Source organism: Cibotium barometz, chromosome 28 (genome assembly GCF_041138505.1).
Source record: "Cibotium barometz isolate CiBa-2024 chromosome 28, ASM4113850v1, whole genome shotgun sequence".
Taxonomy (NCBI): domain Eukaryota; kingdom Viridiplantae; phylum Streptophyta; class Polypodiopsida; order Cyatheales; family Cibotiaceae; genus Cibotium; species Cibotium barometz.
In genome coordinates, this window is record NC_141073.1 from 29,277,367 (window position 1) to 29,301,836 (window position 24,470).

At 48.5% G+C, this 24,470-nt stretch overlaps 1 protein-coding gene across 18 annotated transcripts in view; it reads left to right on the plus strand.

The window, feature by feature from the left end:
• LOC147622718 (BTB/POZ domain-containing protein FBL11-like) overlaps positions 1-20,935 on the plus strand; it is a 188,453-nt gene extending 167,518 nt beyond the window's left edge. For 14 of the 18 annotated variants that reach the window (XR_015269489.1, XR_015269491.1, XM_086822333.1 and 11 more), the window contains 2 exons: positions 20,256-20,324; positions 20,442-20,935. Coding sequence is in view for 13 of the 18 variants with exons in the window: in XM_086822333.1 (XP_086678459.1) it covers positions 20,256-20,324; positions 20,442-20,600 (228 nt within the window). In the remaining 5 variants the exon portion in view is untranslated. Of the gene's footprint in view, positions 1-20,255; positions 20,325-20,441 lie in introns of those variants that run through there. The other 4 variants (XM_086822334.1, XR_015269487.1, XR_015269485.1 and 1 more) reach the window with 4 other exon arrangements.
• Positions 20,936-24,470: the final 3,535 nt, after the last annotated feature.

Genomic DNA, 24,470 nt, shown 5'->3' on the forward strand with positions numbered 1-24,470 from the left:
CAGGGTAATTGTGATGCAAAATTGCAACGAGTGCTCTGCGTGGCCTCGGTAGAACTAGCAGAACCCTCACCAATCAACACATTACCACATAGTCTTGGACATATGCCACATCAGAAGCTAAAACATTTGCCTCATCAAGGGTGAGTAAAACTGCACATGTGGTAGATGCTAGCATCCCATACCACCACGATATGCCGCATAAATATTCGACAAGTCCATCACACACTAGTTTGGGGACTCCTAAATGTTCCATCGAGGTATAATAAAGTTGTATGCAATTGCCCAATAACATCCGACACCTAAACGGTGTAACCTTAGATGAATAAATAAACCGGAGAAATCTATTGATATCAACATCAATGATATATGTTATGAGTATAGAAGTGGAGACAAGTAATATGCACGCGCGTCCAGATCAAATAATATGCACGCGCGTCCAGATCAAATAATATGCATGGATCCACTGGCTAACTGAAACAATGTCCCTATCGATGTCCCTCAATCATAGCTACAATAACAAGCAACAACCCTCCAATCATCCATAATCCTTAATCTATTTTTTTCCCCCTTCCCTATAGTTTATTCACTATCAACACTTCTCGTGTTGACCTTTAGGGTTACACAAGCCTAAGCTAAGCCAAGGAGAATAGAAGATCTCCATGGTGCGTGCAAGGGAGAGAGAGATGTGACTAACCGAAAGTAAGAGAGCAGATGATTGTACAGTACAATGATATGCTTATGATTGATGCTTTAAAGTTCACAAAGTACAATGCTTTTATAGCCTTAGAGGCTCTTTTGGATGACATCACTGTTTATGGTATAATATCTAGATATTATCTAAATCACTCGTAGGGAGTGCTCACACACGCTAACACACATAGGGAGTGTTCACACACACTTTAACACTCATAGGTAGTGTTCACACACAAGAGACTTCGAATCCCAACATGGCCCCCTTTGGAGTTAGGGTGGTGTTATGAGGAATAGCCTTCATACTTGGGTGATTTGGGCTCATTGGCACCACATGATGCAAAAGATCACAATGGCCATACCTCACGTGATACAATAGATCATAGTCAAGCCTGTAAATGGAGCTTGACGACACATAAGATTCTTCAGCTTTCAGAACTATATCCCCCCTCCCGCGGCGCAACCGCTCCACATCATTCCCTTCCTTTTGAGGTACCAGCACCGTGGACTACTTGATGGAGTCTCTGACTTTGGCACACCTTCTCCCTGCTTTCTCCATCCCACCACCCCTCTTTGAAGTTGACCATGCCCGCCTCTCTTTCACTCTTACTTGCACACCACCCCTCCCCCTGCCACCCACCCCCATCTCAGATTACACCCAGGTCATGAGCTTGACCCTGTTTACTCCGACCAAATCTACCGCATAACTCCAGGAGGTGGATTCTACTGTCCTCCTACCCACCCTCACATCACAGCTCACCACCATACTCTACACATCTGCCACCACTTCTCTCATCTGCACCACACAGTGGTCTACCACCAAGCCAGCTTGCAGTTCCATGCCATAGAATTGTTGGTATGATGACGAAAGTCAAGCCACACGCTCGCGTCTTAAGCATGAGGTACAGATTAGGGAAATCATAAAGCGCCAAGGGCAACGGATTTCTCAATGCCTCACCCAACGCAAGAAACGAGAGTTCTATGCTTGGAAAAAGGATGAGTCAAGGAGGCTTGGAGGAAACTCCAAGAACATCTCCTACCTACACCTATCACCTGGCCGGACACATGGCACTCCTATGCATGCTCCCTCTAGCATATCCCCCATCAGCCACCTTTATGCTCACAACGAGTCTTCGCCCCACCACCTCCACCTTCTTCACAAAGGACATGGTCCTCAAGGCCATCTGTAGACTACATAATGGGCAGGCCCAAGGATTATGAGGGACGCATTGTTGAGTCATCTCACATGCCAATGATACCTTGTGCCCCTACTAGCCTACATATTCAATAGAGCACTTTGTGAAAGATTTCCACCCTCTTGGTCCGCTAACACCCCCATCCTCAAAGCTAGAGATCCACTTGATCCTAACTATTACAGGACGATCGTGATTAGCCACACATTGGCCAAACTCTATGGATCGGGATTCGGTGCTAGAGGCGGAGCTCAATTCATTTGCAGAGAGAGAAGGATGTAGAGCCTCAAGACAAGCAAGCTTTTGGAGGAGCTACTCTATCCTTGACCACATCTTCACCCTCTATGCCATCATTAAGGAGGGTAGAGCACGACATCAGAGGATTTACTGTTCCTTTGGGGATTTCAGCAAAGATTTTGATACTATACCCTGAGCCCACCTCCTACAGCGTCTACAGGGGATAGGAGTCCCATCTAACATGGTTTTGAGCATCATTGCCCTCTATGAGTCTGTCATGAAATGAGTGAGAGGCCCATGAGGTACATCGGAGGAGATTTCTAGCACTGTTGGGGTGAAACAAGGCTGCCCTCTATCAACCAGTCTTTTTGGCCTCTACATTGATGAGATCTTGAGCTTCATTGACAAATTAGGTGGGGCTGGTTCCACACTGGCATGCATATCGATCCCCCTAATACTTTATGCATATGACATCGTCCTCCTTTCAAATTCAGCCAAGGTTCTTCAGAGATATTTGGATGCTTACAGGACTTTTGCACTCAATGGGACCTCATTGTTAACCTTGGTAAAACCAATGTAATGGTCTTCAATAGGTCCCGCCCCTTCACATCCAGATTGAGCTTCACATAAAGGGGATCTTTTGGAGATTGTCTCTATATCTACCTTGGTGTCACTTTCAGTGGCCAACACTTCGCCATGCTTCCCACAACACATGCCACAGTGACACAGGGTTATGCAGCCTTGAGCTTACTTGGGCGGCAGTCCTTCTAGGCACATTTCCAGGAGCCCAGGACTAAGGGTTGGCTTTTTGACATCCTCGTCACATGAGTCTTGATGGATTTATCCTATGAGGATTGGCAGTGAGTTGAGAAGCACCAAGTCATGATGCTCTCATAAATGGTCCGCATCAAACCATCAGTCCCACACCAGATTATTTAGGCAGAGTTTGTTGCGGCCTGGATGGTAGTGGATGCACTCTTGCAAATGGGCACATACCTCCATCGCATCAGTCACATGGATCCCCACAGGTACCCAAGGCTTGCCTTGGGGTCCTCGAGACAGCTAGCACTCGAGGGCCACCCTCCTAGAGTATGGTATGCCCTAGTTTCCAATTCGTTCTCAGGATATGGGCTCCGCATGAACCGCCTCCCACCCCTTCAATACACGAACTAGATTATCCGGTTAGATCTTCTCAGCCTCTATACCCACTGCGCATGGATCACACCTTCAGAGCTCCTAGTGAAGATGCACTTCTATAGAGATCACATCCTCAGGGCCGTTGAGGATGGACTCATCCAGCAATCGGGCTGCCTGAGTGTTCACATGTCCCATGCTATGCGGATTGCGATTGGCTACATACGAGTTTCATCCCACTGCCTCAGAGTGGAGACAAGAAGACCTGAGCGTGTCTTCAGAGCTACGGAGCTTGTATGGAGACCCAAGGAGGAGTGTGAGTGCCGATTATGCCAGACAAAGGATTAGTACGTATGTCGTTGTCTAGTATACTATGAGATCAGCAGGAGTTTTCACTGTCTGTTCCATGAGGGATTCGGCCCACTCTCCAAGGTCATAGACATCCCAAGCAGCTAGGGGTCTTCCTACTCGAGCTCTGTAGACACGGACACTTTTTTGAGAGATCTTCAACCCTAGCCACCTCAATCCCTCCCTCACTAGCCAATCATCACCATCTTCTTCCAGACCTAAGTCATGTGGGCCCACCTTGGATTGCTCTAGACCCACCTCATCAGAGGGGAGCTACCTTGAATCGGGCGTCCACATTACAACGTGTGCGACGCCCCTGGGCCCCCTTGGACGTCGGTCACGATCCCCTCATCAGCTCTAGATCCAAGACATGCTCCATCGCCATCGAGCTACCTTTCCACTTGGCGTAGGGGAGGGAGACTTCTCGGCCGTACTCATTAGCCCCATGCTTGATATTTTGGAGAGGTATACCTTCTATTGGAGGTTGATGCTTCTCTCATGTTTCATGTTCCTGGTATTCCATGATGAGATTTCCATGGCCAATTTTCTATCACTCCGGTGAGAGTTTTGTTTTGTTTTGTTTCTATTTTATTTTCCGCTCCATGATGAGATATGCCATGGACATTATTGGATCACTTTGGTCTCATAGGCCCCTTGGGTCTTTAGGAGACATTTAATATATCTTTTTGTCTTTCTTTCTCTCTTTCAGAATCCACATGAACCATCTTGCCAGTAACTGAGGAAAGTATCTGCTTCTTTGTAAGATCAAAACATAGATTCAGGATCGAGAGATACCTAGATAGGGTGACTTTGACAATGCATGCAAGACAAGCAAACCTTGTAGGTTTCTCACTTCCATGATTAGGTTCTCTGATGCCAATTGTAAAGCCCCCTCCATAAGATCACTTGATACACAAGCTAAACCCACAACATTAGAAGCACATAGAAGGGTGCGGGCCAACTCATCTCCCAACCGTAGATTCCATCCAAAATCTCCCTTCAGCTAGGGGCTAAGATTCCACTCCCCACATGCCAAGCTAGTGAACTCTGGTGTCCCATACCCCCAGAGTTTGTGCTAAGGGACCCTCGGCAAGACCGCGTGTGATTTGCCATGTCCATGGCAAGAGTAAGACTACTTTGGTCCAGGCAGCACAGACCAAAGTCAAGTACAACAGTCTATCTACACAATAACCCATCCAGGCAGCACAGACCAAAGTCAAGTACAGCAGTCTATCTACACAATAACCCATAAGTCACTTATATAGCGACTATTGCCGCTTAAATAACCATCCAATCACAAATAGCCACTAACCATGGATTATAAATAATAATGAACCCTAGCTACTTGTAACCTTCCTGCAGCCTCGTCCCTAATCTCACGGCTCCCCAACCTTGCCTAGATTAGGACCTAATTTGGAGGAATAGCATTAGGTACATAACAATTAGTGGCAATTGTGGTCATGCAAAACTTGGGGCATGTAAAGTAACTCAAAGTTATACATATTGATGCACAATGTCCACTAGGGGCTGTCTATATAAGAAAGGTAATTGTGAGGTAGATCACATCAGATGCGTTGAAGTCCATAAACTTAGTTTTTCCCAAATTGACCGTAAGGTCTCTCTCCATGCAAAATCTGTCCAATGCACCCCAGTGTTTCTGCAAACCCTTGGCTGAATCTGAGATCAAGACAATGTTTTTGGCTTATAGCAATGTTGGCACTAGTGTCTGTTCCAATGGTGAGCCTTGCCTCCAAAACTGTCCACAAAGACTGCATTCTGATCAATGTATAGACTGAAGAGTGTAGGTGAGAGTTGGCAGCCCTACTGAGCCATTAGTGCTACATATATCTCCTCAGAGTCCACCAGGTGCATGTACTCGGCGAAGTACTGCCATCACACCCGAGATCATCTCATGGGGCTCCTGCAAGTGCCCTACTATCGGGGTACAGAGTCAAAGGCTTTGCAGAAATCCACAGCAGCAATACATGTCTCTTCCCTGATCTCGCCTCCTCTATGATAGCCCGTAAAGTAAAGATATGGTCTATCGAGAGAAGTTTCTCCTAAAGCCTGCCTGGCCTGCTGCTCTGTGTCCCAACCTCATCGTAGTGTCTCTAAAGTCTTTCCATAGAGTCAAAGATCAGGACATGTCATCCACATAAGCAGAATGGTCACTATCACCTGGGATAGCCGTGAGCCTGCCCCCTCCAAATCTGTCCACGAACAATGAGATCTCTTCAATGTATAATAACCCATACAATATAGGAGACAACTGGCAGCCCTGTTTGAACCTGATCGTGCTACTGATGGTCACTGAGAGCCCACCTAGTGCCCATACCCTGCCAGTCACGGCCTCTATATGGCCATCACTCCCCATATCTAATCGAAAGTGAAGTGTCTATAGGCAATCTAGGAGCCGGGAGAGGGGGACCTAAATGAAATATAACAACAGTATACCTTGTGCTTCCATGCCGTCAGCCTCCTCAATAATGGCTCCGAGCGTAAATATATTATCCAAAGTAGAGTAGTTCCTCCTAAAGCCTGCCTGGCCGGTGGCTTTTTGGTCTTGTTTCTCTGCTGAGACACAAATCTCGGCCTCCCAAACTGTCCCATGTATCTTGGGCATTGCATGGCCTATCCTGATGGTTGTGTAGTTGTTGGGGTCGGTGGGGTCTCCTACTTTATGGATAGGGACAATGGTGCTGGTGGTCCAAGAAGGTGGAAAGCCTTCACACAAGGCCCTATTAAAGAGATTTGCAAGAATGGGGGCCAAAAACCATGAGGATCTTCGTGCCGAACACTTCATGCATGGGGAGAGAGAGAAAGAAAGTTATATTAAACGTCTTCAAAATGCCCAATGGTTCTATGAGACCAAAAGTGATACAATTGTCCATGTAAACTCATCATGGTACAATAGACTAGAGCTATGAGCTGGGAATGTCAAATCCGAGCCATATGATACAAAATGGAACCATCCTCATCATACAGCCTATGGAGCTAACCCCCCTTAGGAGAAAGGGGCCATCAAGGATATCAAGCATGGGGTTAGTGTCACCAAACTGGGCATGTTCCTATGGGAAAGGACTCTGGGAATTCCAGACTGCCGAAAATAGTACAAGTATTGAGAACGGGCGGTCTTCATTACACATGCATGTACATGAATCTTGGATGCATGTAAATGCATTAGAGGATTTTTGCTAGAGAATGACGTGTTTTTGTGTCTAGCCTACTTGGATATGTTAAGGGATAGGTAGTGCCGGGGACGCCTGGCACTGCATGTTGCCTATCCCTAGTGGAGTGCCCTTGTTTGTTGACAAATATATGGCATTTTACATGGTTTAAAACTCGTGAGAAGAGGCCATAAAGGAGACATTTTAATGGTGACCAAGTTATAAGTTATTAAGTTCACGCTCATTTAAATATGGATAAGCACTGTTAATAATATTGGCCACACTTATTAAGTTTGGGCATCATATGTGTTCTATTTGGCATTAAAGACTCGTGGAAAGGAGGAAACGTACAGATGTACCCCCAATAGAGAAAACTTCGATTTTTATATGGCTTTCTAAAAATTCAATAAGCTTGTATGCATAAAAGGTGGTCGACCAGGTCACACCTTCGCTATGATCAACACACAGCAAGTTGGTGCAAAAACTCTCCTAGCGGTGGCTCGTGAGCGATGCCCTTCATCGTTTCGGCATACTGTTTCTTTTCTGTCAGTCCAAGCGATGGCTGTAGTAGCTACCACAACTGCCCGTACTGTACTTGACGTACCTTCCTTGCTGAAACCGTACTGGCTGTACCCGATCCAGTTGTTCCAGCTGCCAGCTGCCAAGTACTAAACCTATACCTGTTGTATGAACTGTTCTTGCCAAGTCTGTTGTGGCTGAGGAACTGTACCTGACTGTACATGCTGTACAAGCCGCCAAGTACTGAACCTGTACTTGTTGAATTTGCTGTTCCTGCTGTACCTGCTATCCGGTATTGAACCAGTTGCCAGGTGCTGTTTCATTCTTGCTATGTCTGTGGTGTTGTGCTATACCATACCAGCCGTCAATCCCAGTTGCAAGGTATAGTGTGACCAAAACGTCACAGGCTGTGGCCAACAGATACCTGCAACAAAAAGGTTAGTGATCAAGAGCATCATAAGTTACATGTGAACTGGTGCAAAGCAAGAAAAAGGAAAGGAATCCTAAGGTGGCTGTGAGCCACGCAGTCCAGGATAAGCCAATATGATCATGAAGCTAATGCTACACAAATCTCTCCCTTCAAAGACTATGCTGTCGTGGCTTCTCACACAAGGCTTCCAGGGATCTGCGAAGAGCTTTCAAGAAGAAAAGGCTGGAAGACTCTTCAAGTGAAGGCAAAGTTTACTAGGAAAGGAGACGTGTGTCTCTCAGAAGTCCCTCCAAGCGGGGAGAATGGTACAGGAAAGGATCCTCTAGAGCAGTGAACTTCGTGATAATCTACATTCATTGATTTCACGCATGTATTGGAAATATGGTGCTAAGCACCCTCATAGTTGTACTATAGAAATACTCCTTGGAATGAAGTTGTTCTTAAAAAAGGAGGGGGGGCTTTCCGGCCCCAATGATTTGTTGAGACGATAGCTTTCATTCAGTGTAAGATTTCTCTTTGTTTTGTAAGTGTATTCAAACTAGGATTGGAGTATCTATGTGGATGTTTGTGCCGTTACAGTGGTATCAGAGCCAAGGTTCTGAACATTAAATTTAAGGCAAAGTTATCCCTCATCCCTCTTATACAACTTGCAACCCATGAGGAATCCTACACACGAAGTGGAAGCTATAGAAGAGAAATTTCAGCAGGAGATCAAGAACCAAGAGGAGTTCTATCTCCAATAGATTGAGGAGTTGAAGGAAGAGCTATTTCAAAAAGATAGCTTAATTGAAGAGCTACAGGAGAATCAAGGAAAGGACTATTCGGTCACAAACCTTCATGACATATTGGGAGATTGGCGAGGCAAAAAGGGCTTAATCCAAGAGGAGTAGCCATTGCTTTCTTGTTAGAAGAGGGTTATCAGCTATCTCGTACTTCCACAAGGATATTTATTGAAGAGCCAAAAGATGAGCAAGATTCACTCATCAAGTTGCAAGCCCCCGCAAACTACTAGGTGCACATGGAGGTGAATCAACCAGCAAGTGCTTCAAAGAAGAAGAAGACTTTCATGAGTACATGTGACTCTTAGGAAGCAGATGCTTTTGAAGGCACAAGAGCATCCATAGGAAAAGCTTTTTAAAAAAAGGGAACAAGCCAGCTTTTCAAAAGGCAATGCAAGAGAAGATGAGTGCTCGATTCCCTACAACCATTTCAAGCTGGTGGTGAAGAGGATTACACTCCCAAGGGACCAACATATTTTTCTCGGGAAGGGCTTGGTAGCTCTTGAGAGCATGTCTACATGGATTTATATAAAACTCAAGATATTGTATCCTTTTTTTAAAAAAATCAGCTTCATGTAGTATTCTTGAAAGTATCTTAAGTTTTTGGTTTTAGATAACCAACTGGTGTGACCAGTTAATAATGAATAATATTTTTGGCTATTTTCCTTGTTGCATGTCTGTGCAAGATTAATGTTGTCACAAGGGCTTAAAGCCAAGTCCTAAAGTATTATTCAAAATGTTATACATCGTTTTGATAGAAGAATGTTCGAACCATAGTAACAAAAAAACCTGTTTCTAGCTTTCGAAATCTTGAGACCTCGAAACTTCGAAACGGTTTTTAAAAACCTCAAAACCTCTCCAATACGATAGTTTCGCCCAAATTTCAAGTTTACTTTTTCTCAATTTTTTTGGGATTTTTTTACTTTTGTTTTTCTTCCATATCCTCCTCATCACCTTCCTTTCCTCTTCTTCTCCTACCTCCCACCTTCCCTTTTTCATCTTCTACTACTTCTTTCACCTCTACTCCTTCCTTCATTCTCTTCTTCTCTCCTTTTCATCTTCCTTGCTCTTTTCCTCCCTTGCTCATCTTCTCCTTTTCGCTTCTTCTCCTCTCTTCTTTCCCCTTTTTCTTCATACATCATCCTTCAATGTCTTAAATCTTTTCCAATTTCTATTTTCTCTTCTTCAATCGCTTAAGAATCCTTGATTAAACCATTTGTGGCATCTAATCAAGCAAAATTGCCATAATGCCTTACCAAAATAAGGATGGTTCCCCGAGATGTGTAAGAAGATACCATTTTTTCATCATTACACTATGTTTTTAGTTGGCTACTATAAGTTCTTTAGGTATTTATACTTCATGACATTATTGATTTTTCGAAACCTCGTGGTTTCTTAGCCGAGGGACGAAACCTTTCGAAACAAAACCCAAAATCCTCGAAACGTTTCTTGTGACTATGGTTCGAACAAGAATTCTCTATATAGCCAAGTGGAGCTGTTTCATGTAGCGGCTTTGTTTTGAATCAGTCATTTTTCTGGTATCTTGGCTATATCTAGAAGTGGCTTGGGTATATGGTTGTGAGATTGGATATTAACCTAAGAGTTCCACTCAAGCAAGGCTTGTGTGAGACTAGGTATTACTCCAAGAGGCTCCACAACCAAAGAAATGCTTCACTGATGTGATCAGTGAGTTCTACATGTGACTTGAGGCCAGCTCTTTCTCTGCAGAGTGTGATAGATGTCCACTTGGGAGTTAATTGGTATATAGTCACTGTTTATGGTTGGATGGCCTTCATTTGAGGACTCTAGTATGACTAGATCCACGTTCATCCTTTTGGATGAGAACAACCTTGCTTTCTCACAAGGGAGCTATCATAGCTGCGGTCAACTGTTTAAAAAGCCAAGATGTCACTAAACTGGGCATGTTCCTATGGGAAAGGACTCTAGGAATTCCAGAGTGCCCAAAATAGTACAAGTACTGAGAACGGGGGATTTTCATTACACATGTATGTACATGAATCTTGGATGCATGTGAACGCATTAGAGGATTTTTGCTAGAGAATGACATGTTTTTGTGTCTAGCCTGCTGGGATGTGTTAAGGGATAGGTAGTGCCAAGGACGCTTGGCACCGCATGCTGCCTATCCCCAGTGGAGTGCCCTTGTTGGTTGACAAATGTATGGCAATTTATAGGGTTTAAAACTTGTGAGAAGAGGCCATAAAGGAGACATTATTATGGTGACCAAGTTATAAGTTATTGAGTTCACACTCATTTAAATATGCATGGGCATTGGACACTATTAATAATATTGGGTACTCTTATTAAGGTTGGCCATCATATGTGTTCTATTTGGCGTTAAAGACTAGTGGAAAGGACGTAGCCGGATGTACCCCCAATAGAGAAAACTTCCTTTTTTATATGGCTTTCTAAAAATTCAGTAAATAAGCTTGTATGCATAAAAGGTTCTCAACCAAGTCACCTTCTCTATGATCAACACACAAAGTTGCCGGATGTACCCCCAATAGAGAAAACTTCCATTTTTATATGGCTCAATAAGCTTGTATGCATAAAAGGTGGTCAACCAAGTCACCTTCTCTATGATCAACACACAAACAGGTTGATGTGAAAACTCTCTTGGTGGCGACTCGTGGGCGATGCCCTTCATCGTTTCAGCGTACCGTTTCTTTACTTTCAGTCGACAGGTGACGGTTGTAGTAGCTGCTGCAATTGCCCGTAGTGTACTTGACGTACCTTACCTGTTGAGACCGTATGGGCTGTACCCGATCCAGTTGTGCCAGCCACCAAGTACTAAACCTGTACTTGCTGAATTTGGATGTTTTGTTCGTGCTGTACCTGCTAACAGGTATTGAACAAGCTGCCAGGTGCCGTTTCATTCTTGCTATGTCTGTGGTGTTGTGCTATGCAGTACCCGGGCCGTCAGTCCCGGTTGCAAGGTATAGTGTGGCCAAAACGTCACAGGATGTGGCCAACAGATACCTACAACGAAAAGGTTAGTGATCAAGAGCATCAGAAGTTACTTGTGAACCAATGCAAAGCAAGAAAAAGGAAGGAAATACTGAGGCTGTGAACAACGCAGTCCAGGAAAAGCCAATATGATAATGAAGCTGATGCTACACAAATCTCTCCCTTCAAAGACTATATGCTGTCGTGGCTTCTCACACAAGGCTTCCTTAGAGGAAGTAAGGAAGGAAGGGATCTATGAAGAGCTTTCAAACGAAAAGGCTGCAAGACTCTTCAAGTGAAGGCAAAGTTTACTCAAAAAGTAGACATGTGTTTCTCAGGAAGTCTCTCCAAGCGGGGAGAATGGTTCAAACAATGGTACAGTAAAGGATCCTCAAGAGAAGTGAACTTCTTGATAAGTTATCTTTATTGATTGCACGCATGTGCTCATAGTTGTACTATAGAAATACTCCTTGGAATGAAGTTGTTCCTAGGGGGGGGGGGGGGGGGGGGGGGGGGGGGGGGGGGCTGCTGTTCTGGCCCCAATGATGTGTTGCAAAGGGGTAGCTTTCATTCAGTGTAAAATTTATCATTGTTTTATAAGTATTCAAACTAGGATTGGAGTATCTACAATGATGCCCGCGTTGTTACAGTTAGCCTGTAGAAGGCTCTGTAGAGTAGTTGGGCGTGGGAAGGTGGCTCTGTGCCCTCCAAGATCTCCTCAAGCTGATTTTTCCACGAGAACTCTCGCTGAAGCTCCCCGCCTCACCCTGCTCTGCGCACCCGCGCTCCCCCCCCCCTCCTCGCGCCTGTTCTCCTTCCGCCCCCCGCTTGCTTCCCTCTGCTCGCCGCTGCGCCCCCCCTCGCCTTCCTCGCTGCTGCGCCGCCCCCCCCTCCTTCCTCGCCGCTGCCCCCCCCTCTTCGCCTTTTCGCCTCCACCCCCCGCTGCCGCCTGTTCGCCTCACCCCCCCGCTGCCGCCTGTCCCCCCCCGTTGCCGCCTGTTCGCCATCCCCCCCCCGCTGCCGCCTATTGTCATCCCCCGCTGCCGCCTGGTCGCCCCCCCGCCTCTTCGCCTGCTCTCGCCGCCTCCATTCAGCAGCGCCCCTCCTCCCTCCTCCTCGCGTTGTCGCCGCCCCCCCCCCCTCTGGGCCTCTCCTCTTTTCGCCGCCCCCCCCTTCCCTGCTTTTCACCCCTTGGGGGTTTTTGTTTTTTTCCCTCTTCGTCTTCCGTCCTTCCGCCTCTTGGTGTGCAGCCCGCTTCTTGCAGGTTTTCCGCTTTCGCCTCGCCTTCGCTTGAGCTTCAGACTCTGATGGAGACTCCTCCCGCCTCGTCTCAGAGGGACTCTTCCGCAGCCCCCTCGCCCGCCACCGAGGTCCTCCCCATCAGGCTTTCTCTTTCGCCGGAAGAGGAAGCGAGCCTCACCGCAGAGGTGGAACGCCTACAGGCTCACTCCACCATCTGCCGTATAGTCGGCACTCGCCCCAGCAGAGGGGAGATCAGGGATCTACTTCAGGCTCGCCTTCTTGCAGATGTGGGCAAGATCCTTGATGTACAGCTCTTGGGCCGGGGACATTATCAGATCGAGTTCGAGGCCGCCCAGAGCGTTGCCAAGGTCCTTGCCATGAGTCCTCTGGATATCAGGGGTGCTCGGGCTTTCTTCAGGCCTTGGCAGCATGGATTTGACCCAGCTGCGGCGGAGCAGGGAGAGCGCCTCTTCCATATTACAGTTTGTTTCCCTGGTCTCCGCCGGGAGTATCTTCCGCTCCTCTCCAGGCTCGGAGCCCTGGTGGGCTCGGTTCTTGAGACGGGCCCCTCAGCAGCTTCAGTGGTGGCCAGAGCAGCTGGGCTACCTTCGGTCAGAGTGTTAGTATCTGACATCTCCTCCCTTCCTAAGGTCATTCAGCTACCTAGGATAGGGGGGGGGTGGATAGATCAGAGAGTGGAGTTCTCGGGGCTCCCGAACCAGTGCTTCATTTGCAGGCAGGTCGGTCATTTGGCCAAGGCCTGCCCTCGCAGGAGACCTCGGCCCTCACCACAGCAGCAGGCCACGGATGGCCCGCCCACAGATTCGGCTCGGCAGGCTGCCTCAGGGACACCTGCTCAGGCCACAGAGACCTCGGAGTGGCAGCCTGGACAGGGGCGCCGTCGAGGGAGACAGCCACAGCAGCACGCCCAGGTACCGCTGCAGCAGCAGCCACAGTCTCAGCCTCACTGGGTTCCCGTGAGGAACAGATTTGCTCCCCTTCAGGAGGAGACCCCTGCAGCGACCGAGGACCAGGAGATGCCAGCTCCCCCTCCTTCACCTCCCCCACGCCCATCCCCTCCCACCGCCTCGCTTCCACCATCGCCTCCTCCCGCCCCCGCTCCGGTCTCGGCAGCGGCTCCCTCTCCTCCTCCCTCGCCTCCCCCTCCTCCCCCTCCGCCCGCCTCGCCTTCCCGGGAGGTCCTGGCAGCTCCCTGGCGCTCACCTGCAGTCCGGAGGGCGCTGAGCACTGACCTCGCTCGAGCATCACAGAGGAGACCTATGCCGATTAGGGCCTCACGGATTTCATCTATTCGTAGTCGGCTGAGTCGCCTCGGCATTCGACAGCGCTCGGCGGCGTTTGATTATACCTTCACACGGCTTTTTGGAGCAGAGGGCCCCCATGAGCCAGCACCCATCCGAGTGCATGTAGTGATACCTCCGGCCCGCGGGGAGGAGGCACTAGACTCAGCAGTGGCCTTCTCGTTCCCTCTATGTGGACCTTGTGACCGGGAGTGGACTCTAGAGCTCGCTCTCAGCACGTTGAAGACTCAGGCAGTTGAGTTTTCACATCACATGAGCGATTTGGAGGTTACAGATGTGCTAGGCCGACTTTGGGAGTTGGCTCATTTTGTCTTGGATCCCGGGGGTGTGGATGCATCCGGGATTCGGCATTTGGTCGTGCGCATAGTTGCAGATTTGGCGCGCGACCCAGGATATGTGAGCATTCACGAGGTTACTATGTCAGAGCAGGAGGCAGTCGCCATGGGTCACAGCCACTGGCGCCTGATCCGGGATTCTTGCAGTACACCGGGTGGGCAGACTCGCAGCCGCTCGGATGGGGACTACTCTCCATCCAAGCCGCTTGCGAAGGCCCGCCGTACGGCTGAGACAGCATCCACCTCAGTAGGACATCCATGAGGATCATCTCATGGAATGTACAGGGCCTTGGCGGAGCACACTTTATACGCTATCGAGGCTGCTTGAGGCAGGAGCTACAGAGATGTCTGGTTGGTGGCAGCATTGACATTCTGATGATGCAGGAGCACCACTTGGGTGAGAGCAGGATCCGGAGATATGGTTCGGTGATGCCTGGTAGATGGGACACTTTCTGGTCTGCAGGGTTTGGTCCGTTGGGTGGACAGGGAGGAGTATGCATGGTTATTGCAGATGCATGGCGGCAGGCCATTGTGGACCGTGGGATCATTGTGCCTGGTAGAGCACAGTATGTCATTCTGAGGATGCATGATGAGCTATTGGGTGTGCTCAACATCTATGCGCCCAATCATGCTAGTGCCAGAGCAGAGTTCTGGACTCAGGTTACAGATGCATTGCCAGAGGCCGCACATTGGTGTGTTGGGGGAGACTTCAACATGCTTGAGGACCCGGCAGATAGGGTGGGAGGCAGTCATGTTACAGTGCACGGCACGGAGCTTGCAGCTTGGGACCGGTTTTGTATGACACTGAGGATCACTGATGCATGGCAGCATGGGGCTTTCTCCCGGTCTCAGGACAGTCTTAGTTTCTCTCGGTCGGATCGCCGGCAGGGAGGGACTAATCTATCTCGGATTGATCGCTTTTATGTGGGCGATTGGTTGGGGGAGCGAGGGGGCTCCGTCGGCATTCTTGCTGGCACCTCATTTTCAGATCATGCGCCAGTTATTCTGACTTTGGAGGAGGGGACACGGGAGCCCAGCTTGCAGTTGAGGATCCCAGAGAGGGTACTTGCAGACCCCAGTCTCGCTGAGGACATTGAGAGGATCTGGCATGATAGTCAGTGCTCTGACCAGGATGCAGCGGGCCAGTGTGCCCAGGGACTCATTGATCTTAGCTCTTTTCTACACGCTGCAGCTTTGACACGACTGGGAGAGATTCGCGAGCGGGAGCAACGGCTGAGACGCAGCCTTGCTTCGCTACAGCGCCTTCAGGAGCAGCAGCCTGCATGTGAGTGGGTGGCGTCCCAGCTGAGCCAGGCACGCCAGGAGGTTAGAGAGGCAGAGGAGCAGAGACATGAGTTTTACTATCGCCGTCAGGCCTCTCAGTGGACGCAGCTTGGTGATAGAGTGACTGGGGAGTTTTTTGAGATCACTGGACCCCGTCATGCGCGAGCAGGGGTTCGCCAGCTTGCTAGACCGGATGGATCGATAGCTACTGAGCTCGGGGAGATCAGAGCCATTGCCACTGCTTTTTATCGTGACTTGCTTTCAGCGGAGCCAGCCACTGAGGATCGAGATGTATGCAGACAGACTGTGTGGGCCCATGTGCAAAGGAGGGTCACAGACCATATGCGCACAGTTCTAGGTGCGCCTCTGTCAGAGATTGAGCTTGCCGAGGCCTTGAGGGTCCTGCCGCGACATAGTTGCCCAGGGGAGGACGGACTGACGCCGGCCTTTTTTATGCGCTATTGGGACCTTTTGGGGCCAGGCCTCCGCAGGGGCTTTCAGCATGTTTTGGACACTGGGGTGATGCCGCAGAGCTTTTCAGAGGGCTTGATCTATCTTATCCCCAAGGGGGAGGGAGTATCGGATGACATTCGGCATTGGAGGCCTATTACGATCCTCAATACTGTATACAAGGTCTTGGCAAAGGCCTTGAGTTTGAGGATCCAGCCCTTCCTGGGGGAGTTGATTCATGCTACTCAGACAGGATTTGTCAAGGAGCGCAGTATCCTTGACAACATCTTTACTTTCTGGGAGGCGACGGCCCGAGCTAGGTTTCTTGGCGAGGACTTGGTCGTGATGCTTCTCGATTTTGAGAAGGCATACGACAGAGTTGATTGGGGATTCTTAGAGGGCACTATGCTACGCCTGGGCTTTGAGCCAGGATGGATCAGAGGGGTGGCAGCTTTGTATTCCACAGCTCGCAGCCAGGTGCTGATTGCAGGAGGTCGGGGGCCGAGTTTTGAGCTGACCAGATCAGTCCGTCAGGGGTGTCCTCTCGCCCCTTTCCTTTTTCTCTTCTTTGCGGAGGCTATGAGTATGTATTTGACGGCAGAGGAGGTTGGTTTGAGAGGACTTCAGCTCCCAGTCCGGGGGGAGGATTTGCTTGATGCTGAGTTTGCAGACGACACGGGCTTATTTTTGCATGGCCAAGAGGCCAATCTTATTCGGGCAGAGCAGTCGCTCCAGGTTTTTAGTGCAGCTTCGGGAGCATTGATCAATTGGCGCAAGACAGTGGCCTTTTGGATCAGTAGTGCTCCCACTCCGGCATGGAGTCCGGACCCCGGTTTTAGATGGATTCCTCCCGGCACAGCAGTGCGGTATTTGGGATGCCAGATTGGCCTCGATTTGTCACCTGAGCAGCAGATTGCCCCGCTTCTTCTGAGCATTCGGAAGAAGCTATTGTATTGGAGTACAGCTCGACTATCCTTGGCTGGGAGGGTGGTGGTGGCAAATCAGGTGCTGTTAGCGACCATGTGGTACATTACGTCTTGCTGGATTTTTTCGAGCTCTTGCATCAGCCAGGTACAGAGGCTGATCAGGAACTTTCTGTGGTCTGGACGGGACGGTCAGCCAGCTCGGGCAAAGGTTGCATGGGCAGTTATTACACTTCCGCTGGCTCAGGGCGGTTTGGGCATTATAGATCCAGTCGATCAGAGTAGAGCCTTATTGGGGAAGCTTATTGTTCGGGGGTTACTTCCAGGCGCTGAGCCTTGGAAAGAGCTCCTCTTGCAGCGATTGCAGGCCCGGGCGCCTCCTGCAGGGGGTACTTGGGCACCAGAGATTCGCTGGATATTCATAGAGATGAGGAGGACAGGCCTCAGTAGAGGATGGGAGGACAGATTTGCTTTGAGTATCCTGAGAGCTTGGGAGCTGCTGAGACCGGGGCTCTCTCAGCGGCCTCCGTCTTGTGTTGAGGAGCGGGCCAGGCAGCCGCTCATCTGGAGCCCAGCGGTTCGTACAGAGCAGGGTCATATGCTGGGCTCTCGGCCTCGTCTAGCCTGGGGACCTTTAGCGGCAGGCCCAGCTCGTAGTTTTGGAGACTGGCAGGCTTTCTGCAGTCTACCAGAGGAGACCCAGGTGGAGAGGCTGAGTCACTTCAGAGGGGGGTTGATTATGAGGGATGATATTCAGGAGGCACTTTCAGAGGAGTGGTTCACACCTCTCGAGCCAGTGGCCCCACGGTGGATGGGTGCCTTCACACAGTTGGAGATCCTGATTGCTGTCAGAGCTAGCACAGAGGATGGCAGATGCCTCTATTATGAGATTCAGGATGAGGGCCGACTCCAGAGAGTGGAGGTGGAGTCGCCTTTGGTTGCAGAGTGCACCTTTCAGAGGATTCGGGTAGTGGCTGCCGCTTCTCGGAAGTGGCATATTGACCCCGACCCTGCTGATGTGCTCCCGGATTGGCGTATATGGGCATATGCAGCGCGCCCCTTGGCCCGGCTACAGTGGGACCCCGGAGAGTACGAGTGGCATGATCCTTATGCATCCCTTGAGGCCACAGAGATCACATTTTTCCAGTATACTGTTCGGCTGGGACGGCATATTTTGACGGCGAGGAGGACGGTTTCTCCAGCGGCAGTGGGGCATTGGCGATTGCAGGGACTATCACAGGAGTTCCTGGAGGATTTCTGGGCTCGACTCTGGGCTAGTCGACAGGCCCGCAGGATCTCGGCTTTTCAGTGGCTGGTCGCCCACAGGGGCTCAGCAGTTGGCACTTGGCTTGTTTATAGCGGTCTTCCGGCGGCCTGCGTCCGATGCGGCCACCCTATGGAGACACAGAGACATTGCCTTTGGGACTGCCCTCAGGCACAGCAGATTTGGCTGCGGATGCTGCGTATTCTAGCCCCCCTCTCTCCAGAGGGTATGTTTACGTGGGGTGCCGCTGCTTGGTCGACTTCGTCAGGGCCTGCTATGGGCTATGAGATGGAGCAGGGCAGTCAGGCCATCAGATTTATTAGGGGCCAGCCTCGCCTGGTTCCGGCACCGGATTTCTCGTCCGACAGCTGGACACAGGAGAGGGATCTACGATGGGAGCTCCTCAGCAGCCTCACCATCTGGTTCACCTGGAGGGCCCGGTGCTTCACGGCCTTTGAGGGGAGATTAGAGCCACCAGCAGAGACTGTTCGGGGGATTTGGCAGGAGTTGATCCACACCCTGCGAGGACAGTACGACCGCATCCGGGGAGACTCGGATGAGGCGATTTTACGGCGCCAGGCCTTTCATACCACTTGGCGCTGCGGCCCGTTCTACACCCTACACACGGGATCCCCCCGTTGGCACTACAGGCCACCTGTTTGGCTCTTCCCCCCCCCCATTGTATGATTTAGCCGCTCAGTCCTTTAGACTGATGCTTGTATTTTGCAGCACCTAGGGAGAGTCTCCCGGGCTGCCATGATGTATTCACTGCTCTTCTCTCTGTTAGGAGCAGGAGAGATCTCTTGTGTAGCCCTACGGGCGTTTTTTTTACATAACTAATGAAAGGATCTTTTCTCGGAAAAAAAAAAAAAGATCTCCTCAAGCTGGGGCTGATGTCTGTGTTGCTGGTGAGGTCCAGGGAGTTTGGGACCTCAGGCTAGCTGTAGCGTCGTGGCCCGATCTAGAGTCACACCAGAGTGGGGTCTGGCGGGAGGTCAGGCACTCCCGAACGTGTGGCTCGATGAGGCTGCAGGTATGTCATCCATGGCTGTTGTGGTGTCCTCTTGTGGTCGGAAGAACTAAATGATGGTCGCCTGGGACCAGGGTGGATGTCTCCCACGGGTTCTTGACTCGCTAATCTGTTGACGAAGAAGTCTAGTAGGAAGAGGCCTAAGCACCATTGATCTGGGTAATCCATGATCCTGGAGAAGGGTCCAAACCCCTCTCTGAAGAGACTGTGGAACCTCCTTCAAATCTCATAATATACGGTGCACCTACATATGAAGTGCTCCTCTAACTAGACCTCCCGCTGGCACATAGTGTATGTCCTCTCCTCACAAGGTATCTGCATGGCTCTCCCTGTCTCTATCCTCAGGCAATGCAATGACACCCACAACTAGCCCACTGAGAGAGGAGAGAGAGAGAAAGAAGAAGCGTTTTTAACGTCATAGGAACAATCCCAAGAGACCAAATGTGATCTATCGGACGGGAGTGAGATTCAAACAAGGGACATGTTGAATAACAACTCCATGAGCTAACCAATCTACCACACTTGGGCGATAGGTAGGGGGGGAGAGAGAGAGAGAGAGAGAGAGAGAGAGAGTGTGTGTGTGTGTGTGTGTCTTGTTATTGTATGCAAACAACTATCAAATGCAAGACAGTGACGAGTGGGAGATGCCGAGAAGCATATCGATAATATTTTAACAAGAATACAGGGTCAAGTGAGATGGACTGAGTACAATATGCCATGAGGCTAGTGAGATTTTAACTGGCGCTTGTATGCTTAACTTGGGTACAACTAAATTTTTACCTAGTATCATGTAAACCAAGACTGCAATGTTACATTCTTTCAAAGCATATAAGGCTATGCAATTTCATACGTCAACATTTACACAATTTCTTGATTTTATACAATTTCATGGAGTGTTTCTGTGGTATTGTACTGCATAATCATTGTTGTTTCTGTTTGGTCAGTTGCCATTGCTACAGGATTTGTGTCTCGATATGTGTGACTCTACAGCCAAAGGATATGACACACCGAGTGTAAGTTTATTAACAAAGCAGCTTTCTTTTCTAGTTACTGCAATGTATGCCCATGTGGCTAAATTAAGCCTTTACAAACATTAGTAATAAATTGAGTTGACATTTTTTCTTCCTTAGGCTGACAAGAAGGGATCACTGAGTACTTTGACACTCACTCGCTGTACAACCTTGCGGAACTCTTTCAATGATTCTATACGGCAATGCCACAAGGATACTATCATGCTACAGTGGAATGATATCCAACAGAAAACTACCATTGTAAATGAGCGCTTGTGAGATCATTCAAATCAATGATTGGCCATTTTTGTTCATCTTTTCAATCAGGTGGGTTTACATATGATAGATGATAGTCATTTCATCTTGCATTGAGCTTGTAGTATGCATGCACAAGGGTGCATTATGTTTGGCATGTGTGCTCTATTATTGATGAAAAAGCACACATTGTCAATGGTACTAATAGGGGATCGCCATTTTCCCAAACTTAATTTTAGGTAACGAAGCCTTTAGATTGAGGAACTTTTCCCAAACAATCCACTATGTATCTTGTTCAAGAGATCAGAATAGAAAATCTCTGATGACATAGCTTCACCAGTAAGATGGTTATCTTCTTATAAGTTGTGTATCTCTTTGGTGCCAAATCATGGGCTACAAACACTTTATTCAAGTGTGCATCGTCACCCGCATGAATGAATGTGCGTGCGCACGTGTGTGTGCGCGCGCGCTCGTGCGCATGTGCGTGCGCACGTGTGTGTGCGCGCGCGCTCGTGCGCATGTTTGTGTGCGCGCGTGTGTGTGCTCTCGTCGTGTGTGTGTGTGTAAGAGAGAGAGATCGCGACTGTCTGAGAACTGCCCGTGCAGCGCCGCCTTCTGCCCTTTGCTGCCTCTGCAGCGCCAGCCGTGTGCCGCCGGTTGCCTGCACTCTCTGTTCGCCTATCCAGCCTCTCGACGTCTCTCCTATTTCAAGCGCCTACTGTCAGCCCTCTTGCGTTGTGTCCTCCTTTCTTCCAGGTGCGACTGTGCGTGTGTGTGTGTGAGTGTGTGTGCACGCGCCTGATTTTTATCACCGGGACTATCCTGCCTCGTGCCCCTTGCTGCACGATTCAGTCTTTCCCTGCCATACTTTTCCCATAACTCTATAGTGTCCTTTTTGCAGTTTTTCTCTGCCGCTTTCTTGCACTTTTTCTGCATTACTGTTCTATTCCACTTTCCTTCTTGCCTTCGTAACCTCACAGCCACCTTTTGTCAATATCAGCCTGTTCCTTTTCACAGCCTTTCCCTTTCCGTGGTTCTATCAATGGCTTCAGCCTTAGATGTTTGTACATATGCCCGAAAAGAAAGATCTGCAGATGCTAAGCGCCGCCTATCAGAGCCGGCTTTACAAGATGATGCATAGTTGGAAGCGCAGTATGTGTTTGATACCCTTAAGGATGACTTTCAGCAGTCACGACAGGAATGGGGCAAACCGATTCCAGAGGTCACCTACAAATTGAAGTTGCCGTCCCTGGTAAACCCTCTCAGAAAGTTGTCTCAAACTGCGGTTATAATATTCTTTCCAGGAAGAATCCCTGCGGCCAGTGATGTCGCGCAGTGGATTAAGTGCATCCTTGGAGGATGCTTTGTAGAGGGAGTGTATTTTGCTTCCAGAGGCTTTTATGAGGTGCATTTATCAGATGCTTCATGCAAGCAGAGGCTTCTTGAGTTCTCTCCCCTGTTTTATGGGAGGCAAATGGTACATGCTATGCCCTGGTCCCCAAACAAGGACTATCAAAGTCTTATACGGCATCACTGCCCTGTATGGGTTGAGGTTGCAAACTTCCCGGACTATATGCGTGAAGAGTTGCCTGGCCTAGCTGCTTCCTTGGGACAGGTCATTTGTCCACCACGCCCCATGGGAAACCGTAACAGGTTCTGCATTCTCTGGGACACTGACATACCTACTCCTCCTTCTATTGCGGTGGAAGTTGAGGGAGTGCAATTGGGCAAAAAGTATTTTGACTTGAAGTGGGGTGTGTTTGCAGGTGCTTGTTTTGCCTGTCACAAGTTTGGGCATCTAGCCTCTGAATGCCCAATGGTTCTGCATCAGCCCCCCCCAAATGCCTTGCCACCCCAGACACGGGAAAAGAATGAGAATTTGCAAGTCAAGACAGCAAATACAAATGGAGCAAAGAATGCAAAATCAGTCAATCAGATGCCCGCACTTCCAGGAAAAGAAAAAGATAAAGGGAAAGAGAAGATGAAAGAAACTGTGGAGATTGATCGGGACGGTTTTAAACAACCCAAGAAGGTGGCTGTATTGAAGCAACGCCCCCTTCAATCTCGTCAATGGGATGCTTCTTCTCCCTAACCAAGACAAACTTCTACTTCAGCCTCTGCTCCTATCCTTCAAAATTGGGTGGACGTACTGAAGAAGGGCATCCCCATATGTGATTCAAAAGAAGAGGAAAATGCTATGTCTTTCATGGGCAATGAAGGCATGCAGCCTATGCAGGCAGAGGCCTAGCCTCTCTGATGTATGGTTCTTATCCTCACACTCTGTTGTACATACCTTTTCATGCTTCAAACACTTAAGTGCTTTACATACAATGTACAAAGCATCTGCAATGTGTCAAAGTGGAGGCTTTTCTGGATTTATGTACATAAAATGCAGCCAGATATTGTTTGTTTGCAAGAGCATAATCAACACTCCATGGCTGGACAACATGGTTTTTTGCATGGTTATGATATATATTATGCTGGTACTGCTACCTATTCAGGTGTATGCATACTGGTTAGACATGAATTGCAGCCTCAGTTGGCCTTCAATGACAATAGTGGTAGATGGATAGTAATACAATGCAATGTTAATGGTGATATTTTTGAGTTTGCATCAGTCTATGCCCCCCAAACCTCTGCCATGAGGGCTTCTTTGTGGGATTCTTTATGCAGATATCCATGGAGATCCAATGCATTCATCTGTGGGGATTTTAATAATTCCCCTCTACCTAGAGATAATACCACTTCATGATCTCATATGCTATCATTGGAAAGGCACAAATGGGATGACATGCTTCTTTCTGTGCAGGCTGAAGATTTATGGATACTTCTCCAAGGGTCAGTCCCTGGATATACTTTTCATCATAATGCACTTACTACGTATTGGGCAAGGCTTGACAGATGGTATCTGTTTTATCCACAACAATTTGCAGATTTTAGTCCTCATCTCCTTATAGATTTCTCATTGGGCTTGTCAGATCATGCTCCATTGTGGATGAATTTGCAGCTTGGCATGCCTCTGGATGATTTGCCATTTCTCTCCAGTAGACTATTGCATGTTAATCGGGCTTATTTTCAACATCACAATTTTCAGCAAATGATCAGATTGGCCATTCATCCTTTGCCAGTTCATGCCCAGGAGGACATGAATTATGCTTGGGACAGCTTCGTCTCTCGTATTCAGAATGTCATTAGGGAGTATGGCAAATGGCATATGACAAAATGGAGGAATGAGGTTAAATGGGCAAAAAGGACAGCACAACATTTGACTGAATTTTCTCAGTCGAGGCCACTCTCTGATTCAGAAAAGGATTCCCTTTCACATGCACAATTTAAACTTGCTGTTACTGATCAGAGGAAATTGCACAAATGGCAGATTAGGGCAAGAATGAAGCCCCTCATGGATAAGGGTTGCTCTTCAAAATCCTTTTTCCAGGGCTTGCATGCTACTCGAAATAAAAATTCATGTCTAAGGGTTAGGAAACTGGATGACTCTTGGACTCACTCTTTCTCTGATCTCTAAGACGAATGCCACAATTATTTCCAGAAATTGTTTTCTGCTCTTGGTTCCCCATCTAATCAAGTGACTGATGCCAGGACTGAATTTCTTCGATATGTTTCTGGAATAGTTGAAATGGATGATGCTCTTACCTTAGAAAGGCCTTTTACTGACACGGAACTTGATAATGTGTTATTCCACCTCAGCAAATACAAGTCCCCTGGCTGGGATGGCCTCACAGCGGAATTTTATATTTCTTTTTGGGATGATTTGAAAGAGGTCCTTTTGCAAATGATCAATGTGGCCTGGGAAGAAAATCAGTTGCCGCACTCTTGGAAGCATGGTATAGTCAAGCTTGTCCCCAAAAAACATCTGTGTGATCATATATCAGATTG